The 23,019-nt window shown below is 35.6% G+C and overlaps 1 protein-coding gene across 1 annotated transcript; it reads right to left on the bottom strand.

Moving 5' to 3' along the window:
- Nucleotides 1-1,609: 1,609 nt before the first annotated feature.
- On the bottom strand, nt 1,610-22,488 carry LOC106873761 (coiled-coil domain-containing protein 170). Its single transcript, XM_014921262.3, has 12 exons — nt 22,149-22,488; nt 16,925-16,995; nt 15,057-15,114; nt 14,756-14,851; nt 12,626-12,882; nt 11,699-11,849; nt 10,246-10,431; nt 7,401-7,718; nt 5,696-5,896; nt 5,177-5,593; nt 3,903-4,139; nt 1,610-2,208 (listed from the first exon to the last, which is right to left on the bottom strand). Exons 1-12 carry the CDS (start codon nt 22,371-22,373, stop codon nt 1,894-1,896), a joined length of 2,532 nt encoding a protein of 843 aa, XP_014776748.1. The 5' UTR covers nt 22,374-22,488; the 3' UTR covers nt 1,610-1,893.
- Between the last annotated feature and the right edge of the window lie 531 nt (nt 22,489-23,019).

Here is a 23,019-nt window from a genome sequence, read left to right as displayed (position 1 = left end):
CTCCTAACTTCGGTCCTTGTGCCTAGAGTAGAAAAGAATATTTTAAAGGTGGTGAGCCAGCAGAAACGTTAGCAGGCCAGGCGAAATGCTTAGTGGCATTTCGTCTGTCGTTACGTTCTGAGTTCAAATTCAGCTGAGGTTGAGTTTGCCTTTCTTCCTTTCGGGATCGATAAATTAAGTACAAGTTGCATACTGGGGTAGATCTAATTGACTGGCCCCCCTCCCACTCCTAACTACTGAGAGTAACTTCTAACTTCTAGTTCTGTATTTAAGAGATGAGGAATTATGTACATTATTTACATTATTTACATTTGACAGATATTTGTCCTCATCTTGTTTGTTGTTAACACAACGTTTCGGTTGATATACCTTCCAGCTTTCATCAGGTGTCTTGGGGAAATTTCGAATCTGGGTTCTCATTCAATGTTGTTGTTGTTATTATTATTATTATTATTATTATTATTATTATTATTCAGGTTACTGCCTGGAATCGAACTCAGAATCTTGGGGTTAGTAGCCCTGTGCTCTTAATCACTATGCCATATGCCCAAGACACCTGATGAAGGCTGGAGGGTATATCAGCCGAAACGTTGTGTTAACAACAAACAAGATGACAAATATCTGTCAAATGTAAATAATGTAAATAATGTTTTAACTTCTAGTTTAAGACAATTCTTCTAAATATAATATAATATAATACATACAGAAACACAAAAGAAACTGACACAAATTCTCCAAAATTCAATAATCTGTTAGTGGCACAGTGAAGATCTGTAAGACATTCTAAAGATTCTCCTTCTGAGGTTCTTTAGGTGAATAGATGCACACCCAAATGCGTACATCGACAGTTCAACCAACACAACCAACTCAACCACAGATTTACAAACACCGGGAACTCCCAAAAAAGCCTTGTCACTTTGTTTATGGGTGGCTTGAACTCTCTCAAGAAGAACTTAAATAAAACTCAAGGAAAAACATTCACACACACACACACACACACATGCACACACACACACACACACACACACACACACATACATACATACATACATATATATATATATATATATACAGACATACATACACATACATACATACACGCACATATACATACATATATACAGACACACACATACATACACACCCATACACACTCGTACATACCTACACACGCATACATACATATACACACACACACACAAATACATACTTACATACATATATGTAGCTGCGTGGTAAGAAGTTTGCTTTCCAACCACGTGTTTAGGTTTCAATCTCACCTCATGGGACTTTAAGTAAATGTCTTTTTCTATAGCCCTGGGCTAACCTAAGCTTTGTGAGAAGATTTAGTAGACAGAAACCAAAAGAAGCTCATCATTTATATATGTATTTGTCTATGTGTGTGTGTGTGTGTGTGTGTGTGTGTGTGTGTGTGTGTGTGATTTAATTAAGTGAAACCTCTCAGACTTTAACATTCATAAAACATAGCCAAGCATAAACACCACATTATACACGCTATGACATATATATACCCACACATTAGTCATTATTCATTATTCATGTAATAAGAATGCAAAATTTGTATAAATGTTGTCTGCTTTTTCACTTGTTTCTTTGGTTCTTTTTTAACTATTTTCCTCAACTTAGATACGTTACTGACCCAATAGTTTGACTGGTATATTTTCTAATTTGTTATTTGAATGTGATACTCCAAGGACTATCATCTTAATATCACTTGGTGACGGTTGGAGGGCAACAACAATGAAAATGCTGTCAGTAACTCAACCAAGATGAGAAAAATAGGAAAACAGGTATCATTATTAAGTTGGACCAGAAAAAAAAATGTCTAGACTGTGTAACGAATGATTGCCTTGGTTAAATGTCTGAAGTGTGTTAGTAAGAACGTGGATCTCTTTTCACTTGAACTGGTGACACAGATCGAGCTCTGGGTCGTCGCCGTCTTTGGTCCATCCATCTTCTTGCATACGCCCCGGCAGTTTGCGTTCTCTTTTCCCTGTTTTGTACAGCTTCTTCATAACCACTGACGAATCCATCTTCCAGTTGAGCAAGAGACATGTGTGGCATGGCAATCATGTGATGTGACTGAATCAACTTCTCCAGTCTGGAAATAATTTCATAGTCAGGAATTGCCAAAGTAGTCAAGTCAAGACCCAACATACGGCCGATCACGTTACGGAAATCCAACAACTGGAAATAAATGGTGGGAAAATAAAGAAATAGATGTATTAGTATGAAAGTGCTTATGTCCATTGTATTCTTTTATTCTTTTACTCGTTTCAGTCATTTGACTGTGGCCATGCTGGAGCACCGCCTTTAGTTTAAGAAATCGATCCGAGGACTTATTCCTTGTAAGCCTAGTACTTATTCTATCAGTCTCTTTTTGCCAAACCACTAAGCGACAGAGACGTAAACACAGCAACATCAGTTGTCAAGCGATGGTAGGTGGACAAACACAGATACACACACACACATACATACATATATATATACATATATATATATATATATATATAAATATATATATATATATATATATATATATATATATATATAAATATATTACGACAGGCTTCTTTCAGTTTCTGTCTACCAAACCCACTCTCAAGGCTCGAGGCTATAGTAAAAGATACTTGCCCAAGATGCCAAGTGGTGGGACTGAACCCAGAAGCATGTGGTTGGGAAGCAAGTTTCTTACTACACAGTCACTCCTGCCATGTTTGGTCTCAGTAACTTTCTGGTTAACTATGTGTTTTGGAACCACTGATAGATTGAGTGAGCTATGTTTACTACATGTAACACTTTTGTTAACTATGTTCACTGCGTGTACACTAGGTCTTCTTAGTAACATTCTGGTTTATTGTTGAGGTGCATTCATTGCCAGAATAAAGACTGGAAGTGGTTAGTTCTTGTCTTTGCATCCCACAATCTCAATGTGAAACACAGTATATGTAGAGAGCATGGAGAGGAAAGCCTTTCTGATAAATGTGTTACAAGTTGAGATCAAAAGACAGCTTTTTCTGAGAAATGAACAATTCATCACACGATCAACTGTCAAATGATTTGTTACAATAATTTTAGTTGGAAAACACATTTCCTTTCTTGAAATCTATTTCTGTCTCTCTTATCATCTGACAGCAAATATAGGAAATTGAACAAATGCTTTTAAACAATTAACGTTTATTGATTTCAGTCAGAAGCACAAGGCAAGGGTGTGTTAACCCTTTTGATACCAACCCAACCCAACTGAAACCAGCTCTGGCTCAGTAATACAAATGTCTTGTTTTCATAAATTTTGAATTAAAATCTTCCACCAATCCTTAGTCACAATTTATGTTCCTAACACTTGCTGAATGATATTTTACTAAGTTCTTTTACTAAATTCTTTGTTATATTTAAAATTAATTGAAAGAAACACAGAGCATCTCAACAGAAATATGGTAATGAAAAGGTTAAAATATATAATAGAGAAACAATTCTTAACCCTTTCGATACCAACCTGGCTGAAACTGGCTCTGAGTACAAATGTCTTGTTTTCATAAGTTTGGGATTAAAATCTTCCACCAAACAAACCTTAGTCACAATTTATGTTCCTAACACTAGCTTAATGATAACTAAGTTATTTTACTAAATTCTTTGTTATATTTTAAATTAATTGAAAGAAACACAGAGCATCTCAACAGAAATATGGTAACAAAAGGGTTAAGTGAGTAGGGGTGGGGTGCTGTTTATGTCTTACACAACAGCATTCATGATATAAGTGAACTGAAATAACAACAAAATAGTTCTGGACAGAGATCACTTCCTTAAACATTGTGTACCAAAACCTATTTACCTAAATGGCATCCATTTTCACCATTCAAAACTTGTAAGATGATCCTTACCTGTTTCTCTCTGTTTGTGATAGCTGTTAATGCATTCTTGGTTGTGTGAAGTTCACTGGACAGGGAGTGAATTGTATTCTGAGATGATGTGCATTTATCTTTCTTGTCTTCTTCTTGGGATTTACATTTTACTTCAAGACAGGAGATTCTTTGAGCTTGTTTTAGTCGTATCTTTTTCAGTTCTTCCACCTCTTTAGCAAGTTCTTCCAAATCTTTCTCCTGTTCTAAGGAATGAACCTTTTAGGGAGAAAAGAGAAAAGGAAAACCAACAACTTCTGATCTAATATATATATTATATATGTATTCATTAATAATGAATCATCCTCATCATCATCATCGTTTAACATCCGCTTTCCATGCTATCATGGGTTGGACGATTCGACTGAGGACTAGTGAACCAGGTGGTTACACCAGGTGGTTACACCAGGCTCCAATCTGATTTGGCAGGATTTCTACAGCTGGATTCCCTTCCTAACGCCAACCACTCCGAGAGTGGCACGAAGGCCAGTCAGGTGGTACTGGCAATGGCCACGCTCAAAATGGTGTATTTTACGTGCCACCTGCACAGAAGCCAGTCCAGCGGCACTGGCAACGATCTCGCTTGAATGTCTTTTCATGTGCCACTGCATGTGTTCAATATATTTTGGATTGGGTTGGATTGTCCATGTACAATCTACTTCAGGATGAGGATCTCAGCATTCTCTTCCCATCAACCATAGTTTAATATGCAGGCCATGAATTTGAGTTTGAGATCATTCAGGATTAATAAGCTTACTCTGGCTTATCAAACCTGTCTCTGGCTTATCTACTCTGGCTTATCTACTCTGGCTTATCTACTCTGGCTTATCTACACTGGCTCAACATGGCTTGGTAGAGGGATGCAGTTTTTATATTCATACACAAGAGTTTATTAATAATAAATATACATTTATTATTGATATGAAATGTTTAATAAATACCTTCTTTTATTCTTTTATTCTTTTACTTGTTTCAGTCATCTGACTGCGGCCATGCTGGAGCACCACTTTTAGTCAAGCAAATTGATCCAAGGACTTATTCTTTGTAAGCCTAGTACTTATTCTATCAGTCTCTTTTGCCGAACCACTAATTCAATACCCTGCTTGCCTACTATCACCCTCAATGCCTTCACATATCTACTGCAACCCCTGCTATATTCCTTTGCTACAGTAACCTCATCCTCCCCACTCACCCAGCCCAAGCTTCTCTATCACCTCACCTATTCTCACCATGAGAAATAACTTTGCTTTTTTTACCTTCAAATCACTGGATTCTAAGAGGCGAGCCTTCAAGTCAGTTTTTTCTGATATCGATTCCTTTAGTTGTGCTTTATATTTTTCAATGACTTTTTCCAATTTTCGTACTCTCATGCTCTCAGAATCCCTTTCTTTCTCTAAATCTGATCTGCCATGTAAAAGCTCTTCCAGGTTTGAAATCTTCTTTCTCAAGAGATCCAAATGTAAATCTTTACTTGTAAGTTGTTCCTTCAAAGCTTTCAGTTTCTTTTGTTGACCATAAACTTGAGTACTTCGTTCAGCCAAAGCAGTGGATTCTAGCTTCACCAGTTGTTCGGCTCGTGCCAAGATAGCATCGATGGTCAAATCAAATCCTGTATCTTTAGTTATTGTATCCATTTTCATGATTTCAGAAAGTTCTTCAAGACATTTCATATACTATAAAATCAAGACGAGAAATGTTTTGGAATATTTTGTAAATTTCAACCAAAAAACAATTCTTAAGAAAGGAAAAAAATTTTTAAACTCCTTAATAATCACCTTTTCTTTGCTTGTTTTATAACTTGAACGAAGTATGTCCCCTGTAGCCAGTTCTTCTTCATTTTTATATAGCTTCTCTTCTAAATCAGCACATTTAATTTCAGTGAGTTTTAACTGTTTTATTGCCGTCTGATGAAGATCATGTTGGCTTTCTAATTGATCCAGAAGTTTCTTTATTTCTTTCTCACAGAAATTGATTTGCTAAAAAAGTAACGGAACAAACAAAATGACAGCTAAGAGTCTTTACAACATGATATACATGTTTGTCTATATGTGTGTGTGTGTGTAATTGTGTATTTAAGCAGCTGGCTTCCCAACCACATAGTTGCAGGTTCAATCTCACAGCATGGCACCTTGGGTAAATGTCTTCTGCTGTAGCTCCAGGCTCACAAGTCTTGTGGGTTGGTTTGATAGACAGAAACTAAAAAGTCTATCGTGTGTGTGTGTGTGTATAATATATATGTGTGTGTGTGTGTGTGTGTGTGCGTATAATATATGTGTGTGTGTGTGTGTTGGGCATAAGAGGAATCAAATATAGCATGCAAGAGAGAAGATTACATTGGTTTGGACATGTGATGCATATGAATGAGGACAACTGCATAAAGAAGTGCTTGTCACTGAAAGTGAATGGTACCCACAGAAGAGGGAGACCCAGGCAGACGTTGGATGAAGTGGTAAGGACTGATCTCAGGATGTTGGGTTCCATGGAGGAAATGACCATGGACTGAGATGTCTGGCAATATGAAGTTCTTGAGAAGACCTGCCCACATTAGCGAAACTGAGTTCTAGAAGTGCTGTGTGTCCCACCCATACTCAATGAAAAAACTCCTCACACACTCTACTAAAAAGTGTTTGGTATATAAAGCAGATTTAACAAAATGGTTTCTATTTTAAATACCAAGAAGCCAGCAATTTTGAGAGGAACCCTAGCTCTGTTCATATTAAAAATCATTTAAACGAAGAGAATCGTTTTATGTATCTGAGAAGTATTGTGTCTGCATCTGGAAGCAGAGAAGAAAACATCAGCAAAGTGTAAGAGAAGATGGTTAGGCCATATATTAAGAAAATTAGATGTTTTGCAAGACAAGCCTTAGATTGGAACCCAGAGAGAAAAGGAAGGCAGAATGTCCAAGGATCACACGGCAGAAATCAGCAGAAGAGGAATGAAAAATGGCATTGAATGACATGGGATCAAATGAAAATGGAATCATGGGAAAAAATATATTGGAAACTGCTGTTGAGAGCTAATATTCTTATATAGCATCTAAACATCATGATATGCGTGTGCATGTGTACATATACCAGTACGAATAAAGATAACATGTGTGTGTGTGTGTGTGCGTGTATGAGAGAGAGAGAGAAAGTGTGTGTGTGTGTGTGTGCATGTATGTATGTGTGTGTATGAGTGTGTGTGTGTGTGTGTTTGTGTAAGTATGTATGCATGCATGTATGTATATGGTTTTGTCTGTGTGTGTGTGTACGTGTGTGTATGTATGTATGTTTGTGTGTGTGTGTATGTATGTTTGTGTGTATGCACGTATGTATATATGTACGTACATAGGTATGTACATATGTATGTTTGTGTGTATGTCTATGTACGTATGTTTGAATGTACATATGTATGCATGTGCATATATGTATGTATGTATGTATGCATACGTGTATGTACATACATACATATATGTGTATATAAATAACTCCTTACATTGCCATACTCTTGGTTTTTAAACATCAGCTGCTGGCATCTTTGTTTGATGTCCTCATCAGTTGCCTGTACAACATTATAGTGGTCAGTGAGGATTGTAGCAATTTGTTCCCTCAATAATAACAGTTGAGATTGTGTGGTCTTCATGCTCTGTCCAGACTCTCTCACGTCACGGTTCATCAATGACATTTGGTTTTCTCGAAGTTTTAACTCATTCTGGCAACTGTCCAGAGCTCTTTGACAACTCAACACTTGTTCCTTCAGATGGCTCACTTCTCTCTCTGCATTCTTTTTGATATCAAGGGCATTATCACGTTCCTTTTGAGGTCCCAGACAAAAACAAAATAGAAATACATTTATAAAAAAATAAGGAACATAATTTGAAGATAAACAGAACGGAATAATGATGATAATGATAATAATAATAAATGGCTTAAATGCCTTCTAAACATCTTCCATGTTGCAATAATAATGATAATGATGATGATGATAAGAAGAAGAAGAAGGAGAAGGAGAAGAAGAAGAAAAAGAAGAAGAAGAAGGAGAAGGAGAAGAAGAAGAAGAAGAAGGAGAAGAAGAAGAAGAAGAAGGAGAAGGAGAAGAAGAAGAAGAAGAAGAAGAAGAAGAAGAAGAAGAAGAAGAAGAAGAAGAAGGATGCTTTCTACTGGAAGTACAAGGTCTCAAATTTTGGGGGAAGGGATTAAGTTGAATACATCGACCCCAGTACGCAACTGGTACTTAATTTATTGACCCCAAAAGGATGACAGGCCAAATCAACCTCGGAGGAATTTGAACTCACAACGTACCGACAGGCAAAATACCATGAAGCATTTCGTCTGGCACACTAACAATTCTGCCAGCTCACCACCTTAATAATAATAATAATAATAATAATAATAATAATAATAATAATAATTTTTTTTTTCCTACTCTAGTCACAAGGTCTGAAATTTTGGGGGAGAGGGCCACTCGATTAGATCGACCTCAGTATGCAACTGGTACTTAATTCATCAACCCCGAAAGGATGAAAGGCAAAGTTGACCTCAGTGGAATTTGAACTCAGAACGTAAAGACAGACGAAATACTGTCAAGCATTTCGCTCGGTGTGCTAACGATTCTGCCAGCTTGACACCTTGATAATAATGATGATGATGATGATGATTTTTAACAAAAAGCACAAGGTCTATAATCCAATTGTATCAATCATCATAATTTGATTGGCATTGTATCTTAACAACCCAGGAAAGAAGAAATGCCAAGCTAATATCAGTGGGATTTGAACTCAAAACATAAAGAAGTGGAACAAATACCACAAGGCATTATAAGGATTCCACCAATCTTCTGCCTTTATTATTATCTAAAGAGACAAAGGATACAAATTTTTATTATTCGAGAAAGGATGACAGTTAATGACCCCAGTATATGACAGATACATATTTTATTGATTCCACCCCCATAATGAAAGGTAAAGTTAGACTCAACTGAATTTGAACTCAGCATGCAACTAAATACTGTTAGAAATATTTTTTCCAATGCTCTACAGCAGCGTTTCTCAACCAAGGTTCCCTGGATCCCTAGGGTTCTGCAAAAGGTTCCTAGGGGTTTCCGTGAGAAAGAGTGAGATAAGCTAATGCTAATTTCATGATTGTAATATTACTATGCATGCACAACATATTGGTTATTGTAATATTGGAATATAGACATCATCCTATTTAACCTATTATGTTATCAAAAAAATATAACAACCATATATATATATATGTATGTATATATATATAAATATATATATATATATATATATATATATATATATATATATATATATATATATATATGGAGAATTCACAAAAAACAACAGACGAAAACAGGTGGTGTAGAAAACAAATACATGTATTAGTTTAATGCTTGGGAATTGAAAATGTCTTTAACATTTCGAGCCTACGCTCTTCCACAGAAAGAAACAAGGAGAGAAACAAAGGTGAGTATATATCATCATCATCGTTTAACGTCCGCTTTCCATGCTAGCATGGGTTAGATGATTTGACTGAGGACTGGTGAACCACATGGCTACACCAGGCTCTAATCTGATTTGGCAGCGTTTCTACAGCTGGATGCCCTTCCTAACGCCAACCACTCAGAGAGTGTAGTGGGTGCTTTTACATGCCACCGGCACGATTGCCAGTCACACGGTACTGGCAATGGCCATGCTCAAAATGGTGTATTTTACATGCCACCTGCACAGGAGCCCGTCCAGCAGCACTGGCAATGATCTCGCTCGAATGACTTTCCATGTGCCACCGGCACAAGTGCCAGGAAGGCGACGCTGGTAACGATCACGCTCGAAAGGTGGTGCCATCACGATATACATACATACCTCACCCGGGGCACTGATATATATATAGTAAATCCCAAAAAATGAAGGACAAACACAGAAAATCAACAATGCAAGGACGCGGTACATGTAAGGTATTAGCAAATGCTCAGGGAAGGAAAGATGGTTTAACGTTTTGAGCAAAGCTCTTCTTCAGAAACAGAGTAAAGTCCAATAGAAAAGGAAGACGGAGGTAAATAAAAAAAATTGCCAACAATTATATGTTTATATATATATATATATATATATATATATATATATATATATATATATATATATATATATATATGATAATTACTATGTAAACTACAATGAAAAAATGTGAGAAAGACAGGGTATATAATTTTTTTTTTGTGCAAGGGTTCCTTGAGACATGTAATTTATTTTAAGGGTGACATAAGGGTAAAAAGGTTGAGAAACCCTGCTCTACAGATTTTACCAATCCATAACAAAAGGAAGCATAAAATTCTTTACCATTTTTAGACAATTCAGTTCATAGGAATTATGAGAAGACGTCTTTTGTTCTCGGCCAACTTCGGAAACCAGTCTCATGATAGTCTCCCGGCTTGCTTTACTTTCCATTTCACTGTTGTTCAACATTTCAGTCAATGTAATCAACTTCCCACGAAGCATTGCGTTCTCTTGAAAAGTATCTGAAAGCTTTTTCACAAAAAGGAAAAATTGGAATAAAATGCAAAATGCTTTACTGTTCTTACATCAGTGGGTGGGTGGGTGTAGAGCACACACACAGACACACACACGCACAAACACACACACAAAAACACACACACACACAAATACACACACACATAAACACACACACACAAAAACACACACAAAAACACACACACACACATGCAATCACACCCACAAACACACACATACACATTCACACTTACACACACACACATCCCAGACTGCACCTTAGAAGGTCTACCATCTGATTACAAAACACTCACTCACCACTAACCTACCTACACCCTCTGCACCTAAGACATACAGCCTCCTCACTTCACCTTTTCTAATGCTACCTGAACAACTTCATCTAGACAACTTAGTTGATACAATCTCTACTCAAGCACCCCTAACATACCCTTCTCTCCTCATTATATCACTGCTATAATGTTTTGGTCCACATCCAACACCCAGGCCTGTCACGCAGGGTGCAGAAAACGACTCTGACATTCTACAGGTTGACAAACGTTTCAACAACAAATATATGGTATATACCAGTTCAAATCATGGTGGAAATGTATAAAAGAAAATGGTAATCTGTGAGCTACATGAAGACATCATTAAAATCTGTTTAACCTTCCCAGTGCTACATCGATGGATGCATAAAATATGGGAGGTTTTTCTGCCTCACCCTGTATTAAACCATTTTGCTCAGTTCTACCTTCCGGAGAACACTAACTCTCTGGAACTTTCTGGAACTCTCTGTCTTATCAACCTTGACAAAATAAAATGTAAAGTTGATCTTAGTGGAATATGAATCCAGATTGTGAAGAGCTGAAGAAAATATGTTAAAACGTATTATCCAATGAATATGTTAAAATATATTCCCCAATGAATCTCCCATGCTTCTGCCCTCAACAATAAGGATCTCTAATATATCCAAGGGTACACATATTGGGACTTTGAGGAATATGCACAAGTAAATTGAACTGGTGTTTTTATTGACTGGATTGACAGAAACCAAAGATGACCTGGGCCAGGTTTGAGCTTAAAATATAAAAACTTTGGTTGACCATAGACTATGGTGGAAGACACATGTCTCTGGTGCTACACACTCAGATTGAAACTGGAACAACATCATTTCAAACGTAAATTTCCCAACCACACATGTATCCAGGTGTTACATCAATGTCCAAAATAACAGATAAGTTATGAAGAAAATCAGGTGCAACAAATTTTCTTTAAAGAGTACCTTGGCATAGAATGGTTCCAAATTATCGTAAGATATCAGAGAACCATCCTGGCTTCCAAGGATGCTGTTGGTCTTTGTTACAAGATCATTGAACTTCATCTGCCAATTCTGACTCTGAGATTCAGCTTGTTCACGTTCATCTAGCTGCTTGCTATAATATAAAGGACAAAAAGGCAACAACAATAATAATAATAATGATAATAATAATAACAATAATAATAATAATAATAATAATAATAATAATAATAATTTATTTCTTTATTGCCCATCGGGGGGCTAAACATAGAGGGGACAACCAAAGACAAAGGGAGTAAGATGGGAAGAAAGACAGAGAGTAGAAATAAAAATAAAAAATTAAAGATTAAACAAAGAAAATAAAGGGGAAAAAAAGTGAGAGAAAATTCACAGTGACAATACTCTTCTCAGTACGTGTGACGTAGTGGTTAAGACAATCTTTTGCACTTCCTGCATGGATGGTAAACCAGGGATCATTCTTAAATTATTATTATTATTATTATTATTATTATTATTATTATTATTATTATTATTATTATTATCAAGGCATCCAGCCGGCAGAATCGTTAGCATGCGGGACGAAATGCTTAGCAGTATTTCGTCTGCCGTTACGTTCTGAGTTCAAATTCTGCCAAGGTCGACTTTGCCTTTCATCCTTTCAGGAGCAATTAAGTACCAGTTACACACTGGGGTCGATGTAATCGACTTAATCCCTTTGTCTGTCTTTGTTTGTCCCCTCTATGTTTAGCACCCTGTGGGCAATAAAGTATTAAATATCATCTACTGACCAGAAAGATAAAAAAAAAAAAAATGGAGAACAGACTGTGATGGATGGAATGCCTTTGAATTTTCCAAATCAGGATAGACTCGGGGCTAAACAAAAATAATAAAAATAACAATAATCATTCTTACCGAAGTCTTGCTTCAAGATCCAGAATCTTATCTTGGAGTTCTCTGTTATCTTTTTGAAAGGTTGATATAGCAATTTCTGCTCTGTTTGAAACAGACTCAAACTTATTGCTGCGATTCTCCAGTTCTTGAAAAGATTGCTTCAGAGTCTGAATTGTTTGCAATAAGTTGTTTTCTGTAGTTTTGCTAATGTCCAGTTGGTTTTGTAATTCTTTAATTTTCATATCCTTTTCATCCACATGGCTTCCATAATCCCGTAACTGAGTAAAAATTGAATGCAGCATCATATAGATAGTATGTATCTATACATTGGGCGATGTAAACTAAATATGTTTAACACTGGTGACTAGTGGTTGCTATAACAAGGTGTGTGCTACCATTGCTGAACTTATTACTCTGGCATACAAAGTAACATACCAAATCACTTATTAATTTACCAATCATGTTTTCCTAGCCTTTAAGTAAACAATTGTTCAATATTTGCCATGATACAAAAATAACGGATCTTTTTTAAAACGGGGGCCACATTTTTCATTAACGAAACACTTTGAAACTTGGAACACTGGTAGAATGTGTCGTATAAAACATCTTTTTCTCTTAGTCGTCTTAAAAAAAAAGAAATCCCTAAGTTATTCCATGTTAAAGTTGTCGTATTTCTGTAATTTCAACCAATCACTGACGTCCATTCAGCCAATATACATTAAGTGCTGACTACACAAACAAACGATTCTGAAACAATTCTATCGGTGATAGGGTTAGGGTTAGGGTTAGGGTTAGGGTAAAACAGCAAATTTAAAAAGAAAAAAGAAAATAAAACGAAGAAAAAAAAAAGAAAATGAAAAGAGCAAATTTAAAATGAAAAAAGCAAATAAAACGAAGCTATGGCTTAATCAGCCAAAGGAGTAAATATAAACAACTGAATACTTGTCAGTGATTGGTTGAAATTATCGAAATAAGACAATTTTTTACATGAAATAAATTCGAATACAAAAATATTTTTCTGTTCTATAACACAAAATAGATAAGTATACGAAGTTTGAAAGTCTTTCCGTACCAAAAACACTACGTAAAACATTAATGAAAAATGTGGCCCCCGTTTTAAAAAAGATCCAAAATAACTGATACTCTTGAACAAGTGTAAACATTGCCAGGAATGGTGTTGTGGCACTGGAGCACCTGAATGGCATCTCATGAACAGGCGACAGAAAACAACGAATAAACATTACAAACTCTATGTAATACGACTTTAAGCTGACTTTACCTTTATCACTGTATGTGTATTATTGGATATAAAAACAGATAACAACCAGATTATATTATGATACAATAACAGCACAATTTTTAAAAAGAAAATTTCCCCCTTTTTTTGCTTATTTAGCAGCCTGGAATGAACTCCCATCTTAATTTTCATCATTATAAAGTTGGTGTTTGGAACTAAATAAAACGTTCTTACATAATATAATCATGGAAGGTGTTAGTTAAAATGTGCACACTTTAAAATAAAGTGTTTTGCAACTCTGAATCAGAAACTACCTTAGGCAGATGGGTAACAAAATTGTTAAATATTTTAGTGAGTAAATAGAAATTGTTGTAATTTGAAAGTCAATTCCATCAGGACCCTGTAACAAACAATTGATCATGCTAGTCTTATTAAGCTTTGCCTCAATTCGTTCGCAAAAAAGAACTTTCAAAACTTACAGTTCTAAAAGAGAACATTACAACAAACAAGAGATTTTGGTCAGTTGCTGCGGAATGTAATTAGGCTTAAATCATTGGATACTCTTTTACTCTTTTACTTGTTTCAGTCATTTGACTGTGGCTATGCTGGAGCACTGCCCTTAGATGAGCAAATCGACCCCATGTGGTTGGTAAGCAAGCTACTTACCACACAGCCAGACATTATCTTTTGTCTGAGAGCAAGGAAGACAGATAAAGTAAAGTGGAATTGTCACTTGAGCTGCAGACAAGTAAATACCTGAGAGTCCAGTGCCAGGACATTTAAGTTCTATGCTCCACATGGCAACTGCACCAAGCAGACTTTCCTGAAATGGTGCCAACACCATTTGCCATGACCATCGCTGGTTTCTTTGATTCTGAATTTTACATGACATTGAAATAAAGTTGTATCCGTACCTGAGATGCCAATTTCTCATTTTTGATTTGGAGGTTGGCAAGTTCTGAATGTGTTCGGTCAAGTTTCTGTTGCTCAATCTGTGAAAGACTACTAGTCTAGAACAGAAGGATAGAGAATACATAAATGGTGTTAATGATTCAACTAAATAATGGTAAATGAGTGAAAGCATTAATATAAAGAGGGCGGAAATATAACTTTAAACTTATTGGTATAATAATAAAAGCAGTTTGTAATTGCCTTTAGTTAAATAATTAATGTCGTTAGGTATAAATCACTTAGAGAAAATGGAATATTACTTACAACATAAGAGTCAAAATATTTACTTGGAGACTTTAATACATGAGCAGCATCATCAACACTGGAAGAAGATAAACAAAAAATAATTGGAAATGCTAATTAGATATTGCTTCATTAAATATTCTACTCATTATATTTTAATTTTCATGGAGAGGGGGGTGCTGCCGCCAGTTTTCTTACATGTTTCAAATTGCGATATTTTACAGTTAAATGCTTTTAGCCTTTACTTCTATTGCCTGGCTGTGAATGGTGTAAGGAGTGGTTTTTCCAACAAGTTGAGTCTTATCTTTGCAATAATAAGGTTTGATCTCATGACCAGCTGTTCCATAACCACACAATCATTGTAGCCTCTGGAGTACAATAATCATAAAAGTAACTTTCGGGCAACAATTTGAAATAATATGTGATCTAATGATTCTATTGTTTGAAATTCAATCAGGTTTGGACGTTAATGACTGATAAAAAAAATAATACTGAATTTCATCATATGTAAACAAACATAAGTTTATTTTTGAAATGTATTGTAGAGCAAATAGAAAGATATACTTTTTTCAACAGGTGTAGGAGTGGCTGTGTGCATAGGTGCAGGAGTGGCTGTGTGCATAGGTGCAGGAGTGGCTGTGTGCATAGGCGCAGGAGTGGCTGTGTGGTAAGTAGCTTGCTTACCAACCACATGGTTCCGGGTTCAGTCCGACTGCATGGCACCTTGGGCAAGTGTCTTCTATTATAGCCTCGGGCCGACCAAACCCTTGTGAGTGGATTTGGTAGACGGAAACTGAAAGAAGCCCGTTGTATATTTGTATATATATATATATATATATATATATATATATATATATATATATATATATATATATGTATGTGTGTGTATATGTTTGTGTGTCTGTGTTTGTCCCCCCAACATCGCTTGACAACCGATGCTGGTGTGTTTATGTCCCTGTAACCTAGTGGTTCAGCAAAAGAGACCGATAGAATAAGTACTAGGCTTACAAAAAGTAAGTCCTGGGTCACTTTGCTTGACTAAAGGCAGTGCTCCAGCATGGCCACAGTCAAATGACTGCAACAAGTAAAAGAGTACATAAATAATGAACAGTATATGTAAAGGATAAAATCCTTTTAAGTGCAGAAAATCCTAACCCAGCAACCAACCATGAGGATCGAATTCACACCCCTCCAATATCCGGTTGGAGTGCTCTACCCTTCAAGCTAAGTTCTACAATACATTTCAACACTTCAAAACTAACTAATGTTTGTTTACATATGACATAATCTATATGACATCTATCGTTTCTGGATGACTTTATAACTTCTAAAATTGCAGAAGAATTCACTGGTTGGCAGTTTAGCTTAAAAGGTAGAGCACACCAACCGGATATAGGAAGGGTGTGAGTTCGATCCTCATGGCTGGTTGCCGGAAAATTTTTCTGCTCTTAAAAGATTTTTATCCTTTATATATACTGCTCGGTATTTACATGTTGAAAAAAATATATATTGTTCTACAATACTGAATTCGTTTTTGATCAGATGTTAATTGTTTCTGTTATTTTAGTAAAATAAAACTAAGTAGTAAAATTAACTAATTAATTAATTTGATAATAATGTTTTTGTGACAACAACTAATTCCGTTTCATGGTTGAATAGTTTGTGAATCACATCATCCATGTGGAACATCTAACTACATCTCATATAATTTGACCCGTATCATTGATAAACATCACATGCCTAAACATGTGTGTAACGATATCCCCTGTATTGATTATAGACTTGCAGGATTGGTTGCATGCTAAACTCACTTGAGCTGAACCTTTCTAAACATCTAACATTGTACATCAAGCAAATTCTTCTGTCGCATAAGTTTCTATTGGACTTACCTCGTCAATTGTTGAATGAGATTGTCCTTCTTTGCCATTTCTTCTTTGAAAGATTTCAGCTGCTCTTGCAACTAGAAATATGCATTTTTAGAACATTTATGCAACTTCAAAAATAACAAACATTAGTTACAAAGTAAAAAAATTAACTCACAATATTGTAAATATTGAAATAAATTGATTTCATTTGAAATTCTATAAGTTTTCAACAGTGATTTAGCACCGACAGCTAGCAAGGCCAAGCTACTCCAGAATGATGAAGAGCAACAACCCTCAAATTGTTCTATATTTAAGAGATGAGGAATTATGTACATTATTTACATTATTTACATTTGACAGGCATATCGCGTAGTGGTTAAGAGCATGGGGCTACTAACCCCAAGATTCTGAGCTCGATTCCAAGCAGTGACCTGAATAATAATAATAATAATAATAATAATAATAATAATAATAATAATAATAATAATAATAATAATAACATCGAAAAATAACTTAGGAATGAGAACCCAGGTTCGAAATTTCCCCAAGACACCTGATGAAGGCTGGAGGGTATATCAGCCAAAATGTTGTGCTTACAACAAAAATGATGAGAACAAATATTCGATAAATGTAAATAATGTAAATAATGTAAATAATGAACCCTGAAACTAGTCTCTGGATGCTGGCTTTGTTAGGTAGGGGTGCTTATCTCTCTTGTTTGAAAACTTAAGGACACAGAACACTTGTGTCAAGTAGCCAACTAGAAACGGTGTTTCCTGGGGCTAAATAGCAGTAGCATTCTTCCCTTTCTTAGGACTGCCACATTGAGTTGGCAACAAACCGATTACATTGTAAGTATTATTAATTTTAAAAGTTAACAAGTGAAATGGATAAGTTATTGAACCCGTGGGTTAAAAACTTTATATCACTGGTGTTTCTTCAGTAGCTGAAATAGAATAGTATCCAATCTTGTATTTTCTTGTTTCTTCCTTACTTAATCCTACAAAATCTAGGATTGAGAATTGGTCTTATGGATTATTATAAGTCATGAAAGGCTTAATTCCTCTTTTAATGTGATTAACTAATCAGTACCTTTATCGTGACAATCTATCAACATGTAACTCATTGTAAAATGTAAATACCTTATATAAAATGTGATCTAATTAGTAACAGTCCAGTCATTAACGATATGATCCCATTAGTAATCATCCTTGTCCATGTGAATATGCTTGTTTCGTTTATATATCATCATCATCATCATCGTTTAACGTCCACCTTCCATGCTGACATGGGTTGGATGGTTTGACTGGGGACTGGTGAGCCAGAAGGCTACACCAGACTCCAATCTGATCTGGCAAAGTTTCTACAGCTGGATGCCCTTCCTAATGCCAACCACTCCGAGAGTGTAGTGGGTGCTTTTACATGCCACAGGCACGAGGGCCAGTAAGGCAGTACTGGCAATAGCCATGCTCAAATGGTGTTTATTACGGGCCACCTGCACAGGAGCCAGTCCATTGACACTGGCTATGACCTCGCTCGAATGTTTTTTCACGATCATGCTAGAAAACTAAATTATTTTCCAAACGCAATCTCGTACAAATCTTTTATAAAGACTTAAGGAGGATATTTTGCTATAGTTTATTGACAGTTTATCCAGGAAGACATAAGTGATTTTTGGGAGTTAGGTAATAATAATAATAATAATAATAATAATAAAAATAATAATAATAATAATAATAAATGCCCTGATGCAGTACCAGACAGTGGCTCTCATGGCTTCTGATCTTAATTGATTGGAAGTGTTATCATGTACGTTGTTTTGTCTTGGTATAAAAGATGGGCTACAGCAAATATTCTGCTCAATACCACAGATTTGCTTGTCAGTTGTTTGACCTTAACCAGTTGAGCATGTCCCTTGGTGGCTGGTGATATGTGCATCTCTGATCATGAGCAGGAATTCTTTACGGTTTGGATAATTCAACTTTGGAAACATGGGTGTTTCTTTCAACATCCTCAAACAACCCTTATTCACGGACATCTTGAGTGAGGTGGGCTACTCGACCTGAAAAAAATTCTAACTGGGCCCCACCTGCGAGGTCATGCGCTGTTTATCTTGATATGAGATCACCATGTCATGCACATATGACTGTGATGCATGTGCCTGGTGTACCCTTATCAGACGGGTAGTCATGATGGGTATACTGGGCTTCGTATATTTTACCCCAGTGTCACTTTGATGGCATGCACTGCTCTCTCACTCAATAATAATAATAACAATAATAACAATAATAATAATAATAATAATAATAATAATAATAATAATAATAATAATTTTTTTTTATTCTTGTTTTATTGGCCACAAGGGCTAATATAAATTAAAAACAATGTAAGGACAAAGACAGGACGAAGGTTACAAATAATAATAATAATAATAATAATAATAATAATAACAATAATAATAATAATAATAATAATAATAATAATAATAATAATAACAATAATAGCAATAATAGTAGTAGATGTGGCATTTCTGTTTCTATTGTGAGGATTAGAAATGTAAGTGAAGTCTAAAGCAAATTCAAAAAATAGTTTTCGTGTCCACGTTTGCTTATTTATCAAAGCACAACGGAGAATGTTGAAACTTAACCAGTTTTACAAACTTTGTGTTCTGGAAGCTCAAATTCGTCCAAATAGAATAGATACTATGTATTTGTTATTAGTTTTATTGAAACACTTTGAAAAATGAGATATTTCCGAGATGAAATGATTTTAATATTTAGTTTTAATTCCTGGCTAGAGATTTTCATTTTGCAGGCATTACTAATAATTTTAAGGAAAGCATCAACATCCTTATTCACATCCACATAAATTATAAATATAGAATCTGATTATTAGGAGACAAACAGAGCTGAAGCAGTGAATGTATGTCATTGAAGAAGTTACAAATAGCAGAAAAAGGACTTTGATGAATCTAGCTGATTTATTGATTGACCGACACAATCGACCAATTAGTAAAATGGTTAACTACTTTACTAATAATAATGGTTTCAATTTCTGGCACTGGTACTCAGTTTATCAAACCCAAAAGGATGACAGACAAAGTTAACTTCAGCAGAGTTTGGACTCCAAATATAGACGGACAAAATGCCACTAAGCATTTTGTATGGCATCTCACCACCTTTAGTTGACTAATAATAATAAAAGAAGTGAAAAAGAACCAGTGTGTGTTTCTTATTAGTATAATGACCCTACAACAACATCAACAACACTTCATATTTACAATTTCATATAAATCTACAGATTTCTAGCTATGTCAAAAATATACTACAACATCTCATGAAAATAACTTATGGAAGAATGAAAACCTTCTTTTGATTTGGATGAAGAACTGTAAGGTACCAAACCACTTATTAATTTACCAATCATGTTTTCCTAGCCTTTAAGTAAACAATTGTTCAATATTTACTCTTGAATATTTGCCATGTTACCAAAATAACTGATACTCTTGAACAATGTAAACATTGCCAGGAATGGTGTTGTGGCCCTGGAGCACCTGAATGGCATCTCATGAACAGGCGACAGAAAACAACGAATTAATTTAACAGTTTAGCAGCATACACTGTTTAATGATGTTTATTGGTGCATTTTTTTTTCAAATTGAAGGAGAGATCAATAAATTCAGATATAAAATTATTGATTTTCAATTCTACATATTTCTAAACATTTGAAATAATTCTTCAGCTAAAGCATCACCATAAACACTCCTACAATATTACTTAGTTTAGGAATTCGTTTCCTTTGTGTCAAATTGCCACCCCCACCTCTCTCTCCCACCTACCTGAGAGACCCACCTAATTAGATCTGTTGTAATGAAGTCAAAAGGACTTCTGGATATTGATATTTTTTTTATTTCACTCAATGAAGACACAGACCCATAGCTTTTATGGACCTTCTCAGACCAGAGATACCAACATGTCTGACCTTCAGTATAAATAAAGCCCTGCAGGTCTCCTTCAGTGGCATTATTTGCAAAATATCCCAGTTGCAATTATCATATATGGGGATACATAATCCCTTGGTCCCTCTCCAATTGTGGATGAAACTCAGGATAAGGGAATCTATTGAGTCTTTTTTGTTTACCTTTTAGTCAGAAGGGATGTCAGTGCCCATACTTCTTTAGGGAGCGTCTGACGAGAGAAGAGAGAGAGAGAGAGAGAGAGAGAGAGAGAGAGAGAGAGGGGGGGGGGGGGGGGAGCGAGAGAGAGATCCTCGAAGCAAAGACTTGGCCCAAACATCATCACTAGTACCCTGGGTACTTGCAACAGACTGGACTCTATTAAAAGCCCCCACGGTGCCAGGGATGATGTTTAACGAGGTGTTTGAACTTTCTCTTCTAAGACCATGAATGTTATGAATGAAATATAATAATCATAATCAGAGATGAAAACAAAATTACGGACTTGGCTTGAATGGAGCTCGGCTTCCATTTCACAGAACAAACACAAAGGTAAAACAGTCATTATTTAGAATTTAATCGCATTTGGAAGTTTAAAAAGTTGGCAATCCTTCGTTATTGGTACACGATGTCATTCACCCACACAACCTTCCCTCGTGACATAGGTAAAGAGTCTAGGCTAAAAAAGAAGTGAATGACATTGTCTCCTTATAACGACACTCTGTAGACCAATACTGAAAGAATGCTAAAAAGTTAAATACAGTGTCATTTTGTGAAGTATTATTTCCAGCTCTTTTTTCCTTGTTTTTAAAACCAGTTTTCTTTTTATTTTCAGTGTTTACAATTTCGCTAACATATTATTTACATTTACTAATACAAAAGTTCTCTCCAAAAATAATTATTTTTATTACATTTCCATTCATAAAATACATAATCTTCTTAAGTGGCTGAAATCTTGTTCAGGCTATAAACTCAAGACTCGTGGAAGAAGGAAATATGTTTATAACGGACAGACATGCCATCACTTGTACGTGTATGGCCGAGTGAAACATTTATGTCTGCATTCATCGACGGTTCATGTTAACCATAGTTACTAAAGATAAAATCATGAGAGATAAACATCGATTTGATTTCCACCCATAAACCTTCACACATACTCACACGCGCAAAAAAGAGACAAAATCAATATGGAAGCCCAAAATTGCTTTTCGAAGTTCATAGGATATTTACAAGAATTGGGCCTGATTTTAGTAAGAAAAAGAACACACTTGAAATACAAAAATATGGACTCACGTCAAGCATATTTCGTCTTGTTTGTGAAGGAGATGGGGGCCTGAAGGAATGGCTGTCCATTTTCGATAACACGTTTGTGGAATTACTCCGAAAAGGCAGAGCGTCTTCTGTTGATCTAGCAGCAGATATGCGGGTAAGTGTTGCCCCAGCATGACCGTTCCACGTGTTAGACAACGATGGTAATTTTTCTTGGTCCACAGAATCTTTGAGATAACTTGTCATCATTCGACTTAATAATCGTAAAGTAATGTTGATGTCGAGGTGCCAGGTGCGACTGTGTTGTGATGTGATGATTGTGTTGCTTTAAGACAAACAGTGGTAGTCATAGCAACCGGTAAACACTCGTTAATGAAATACACAGAAATAGGTCAGCAGGTGATTGTGTGGGCATAATTAACAAGGGAGATCACTCTAAATACATGGCTGAATTATTTCCCTTGAAAATTTATTCGTCGTAAATAACACTGCTTAAAGATTGAAATATTCAGATTTACTGTTTTTCTTCTCTTTCGAAGAGCACAGTGCTACATGTGACAGTGTTATTTTCAATGATGATGGAATATCTATATAAGATGGGTTTCTTCTCTGTTAATTAACAGATTATTGCCAACGATACATACCAACGTACATACATACATACATACATACGTACACACACATATATGTTGCTGAGATTATTATTATTATTATTATTATTATTATTATTATTATTATTATTATTATTATTATGTTGTTGTTGTTGTTGTCCTGTATTCTGCAAATCAATAAGTCAATAAGAAACTGATCGAATCTATGGACAGTTTGTACTGATTAACACGTTTCCTATGACTACAAAAGAAAACAATAAACAAAACTTGAGGAAACTTTCAGT

Source organism: Octopus bimaculoides, chromosome 6, assembly GCF_046866305.1.
Source record: "Octopus bimaculoides isolate indiv1 chromosome 6, ASM4686630v1, whole genome shotgun sequence".
NCBI classification, from domain to species: domain Eukaryota; kingdom Metazoa; phylum Mollusca; class Cephalopoda; order Octopoda; family Octopodidae; genus Octopus; species Octopus bimaculoides.
This window is presented reverse-complemented; position numbering and strand designations above follow the sequence as displayed.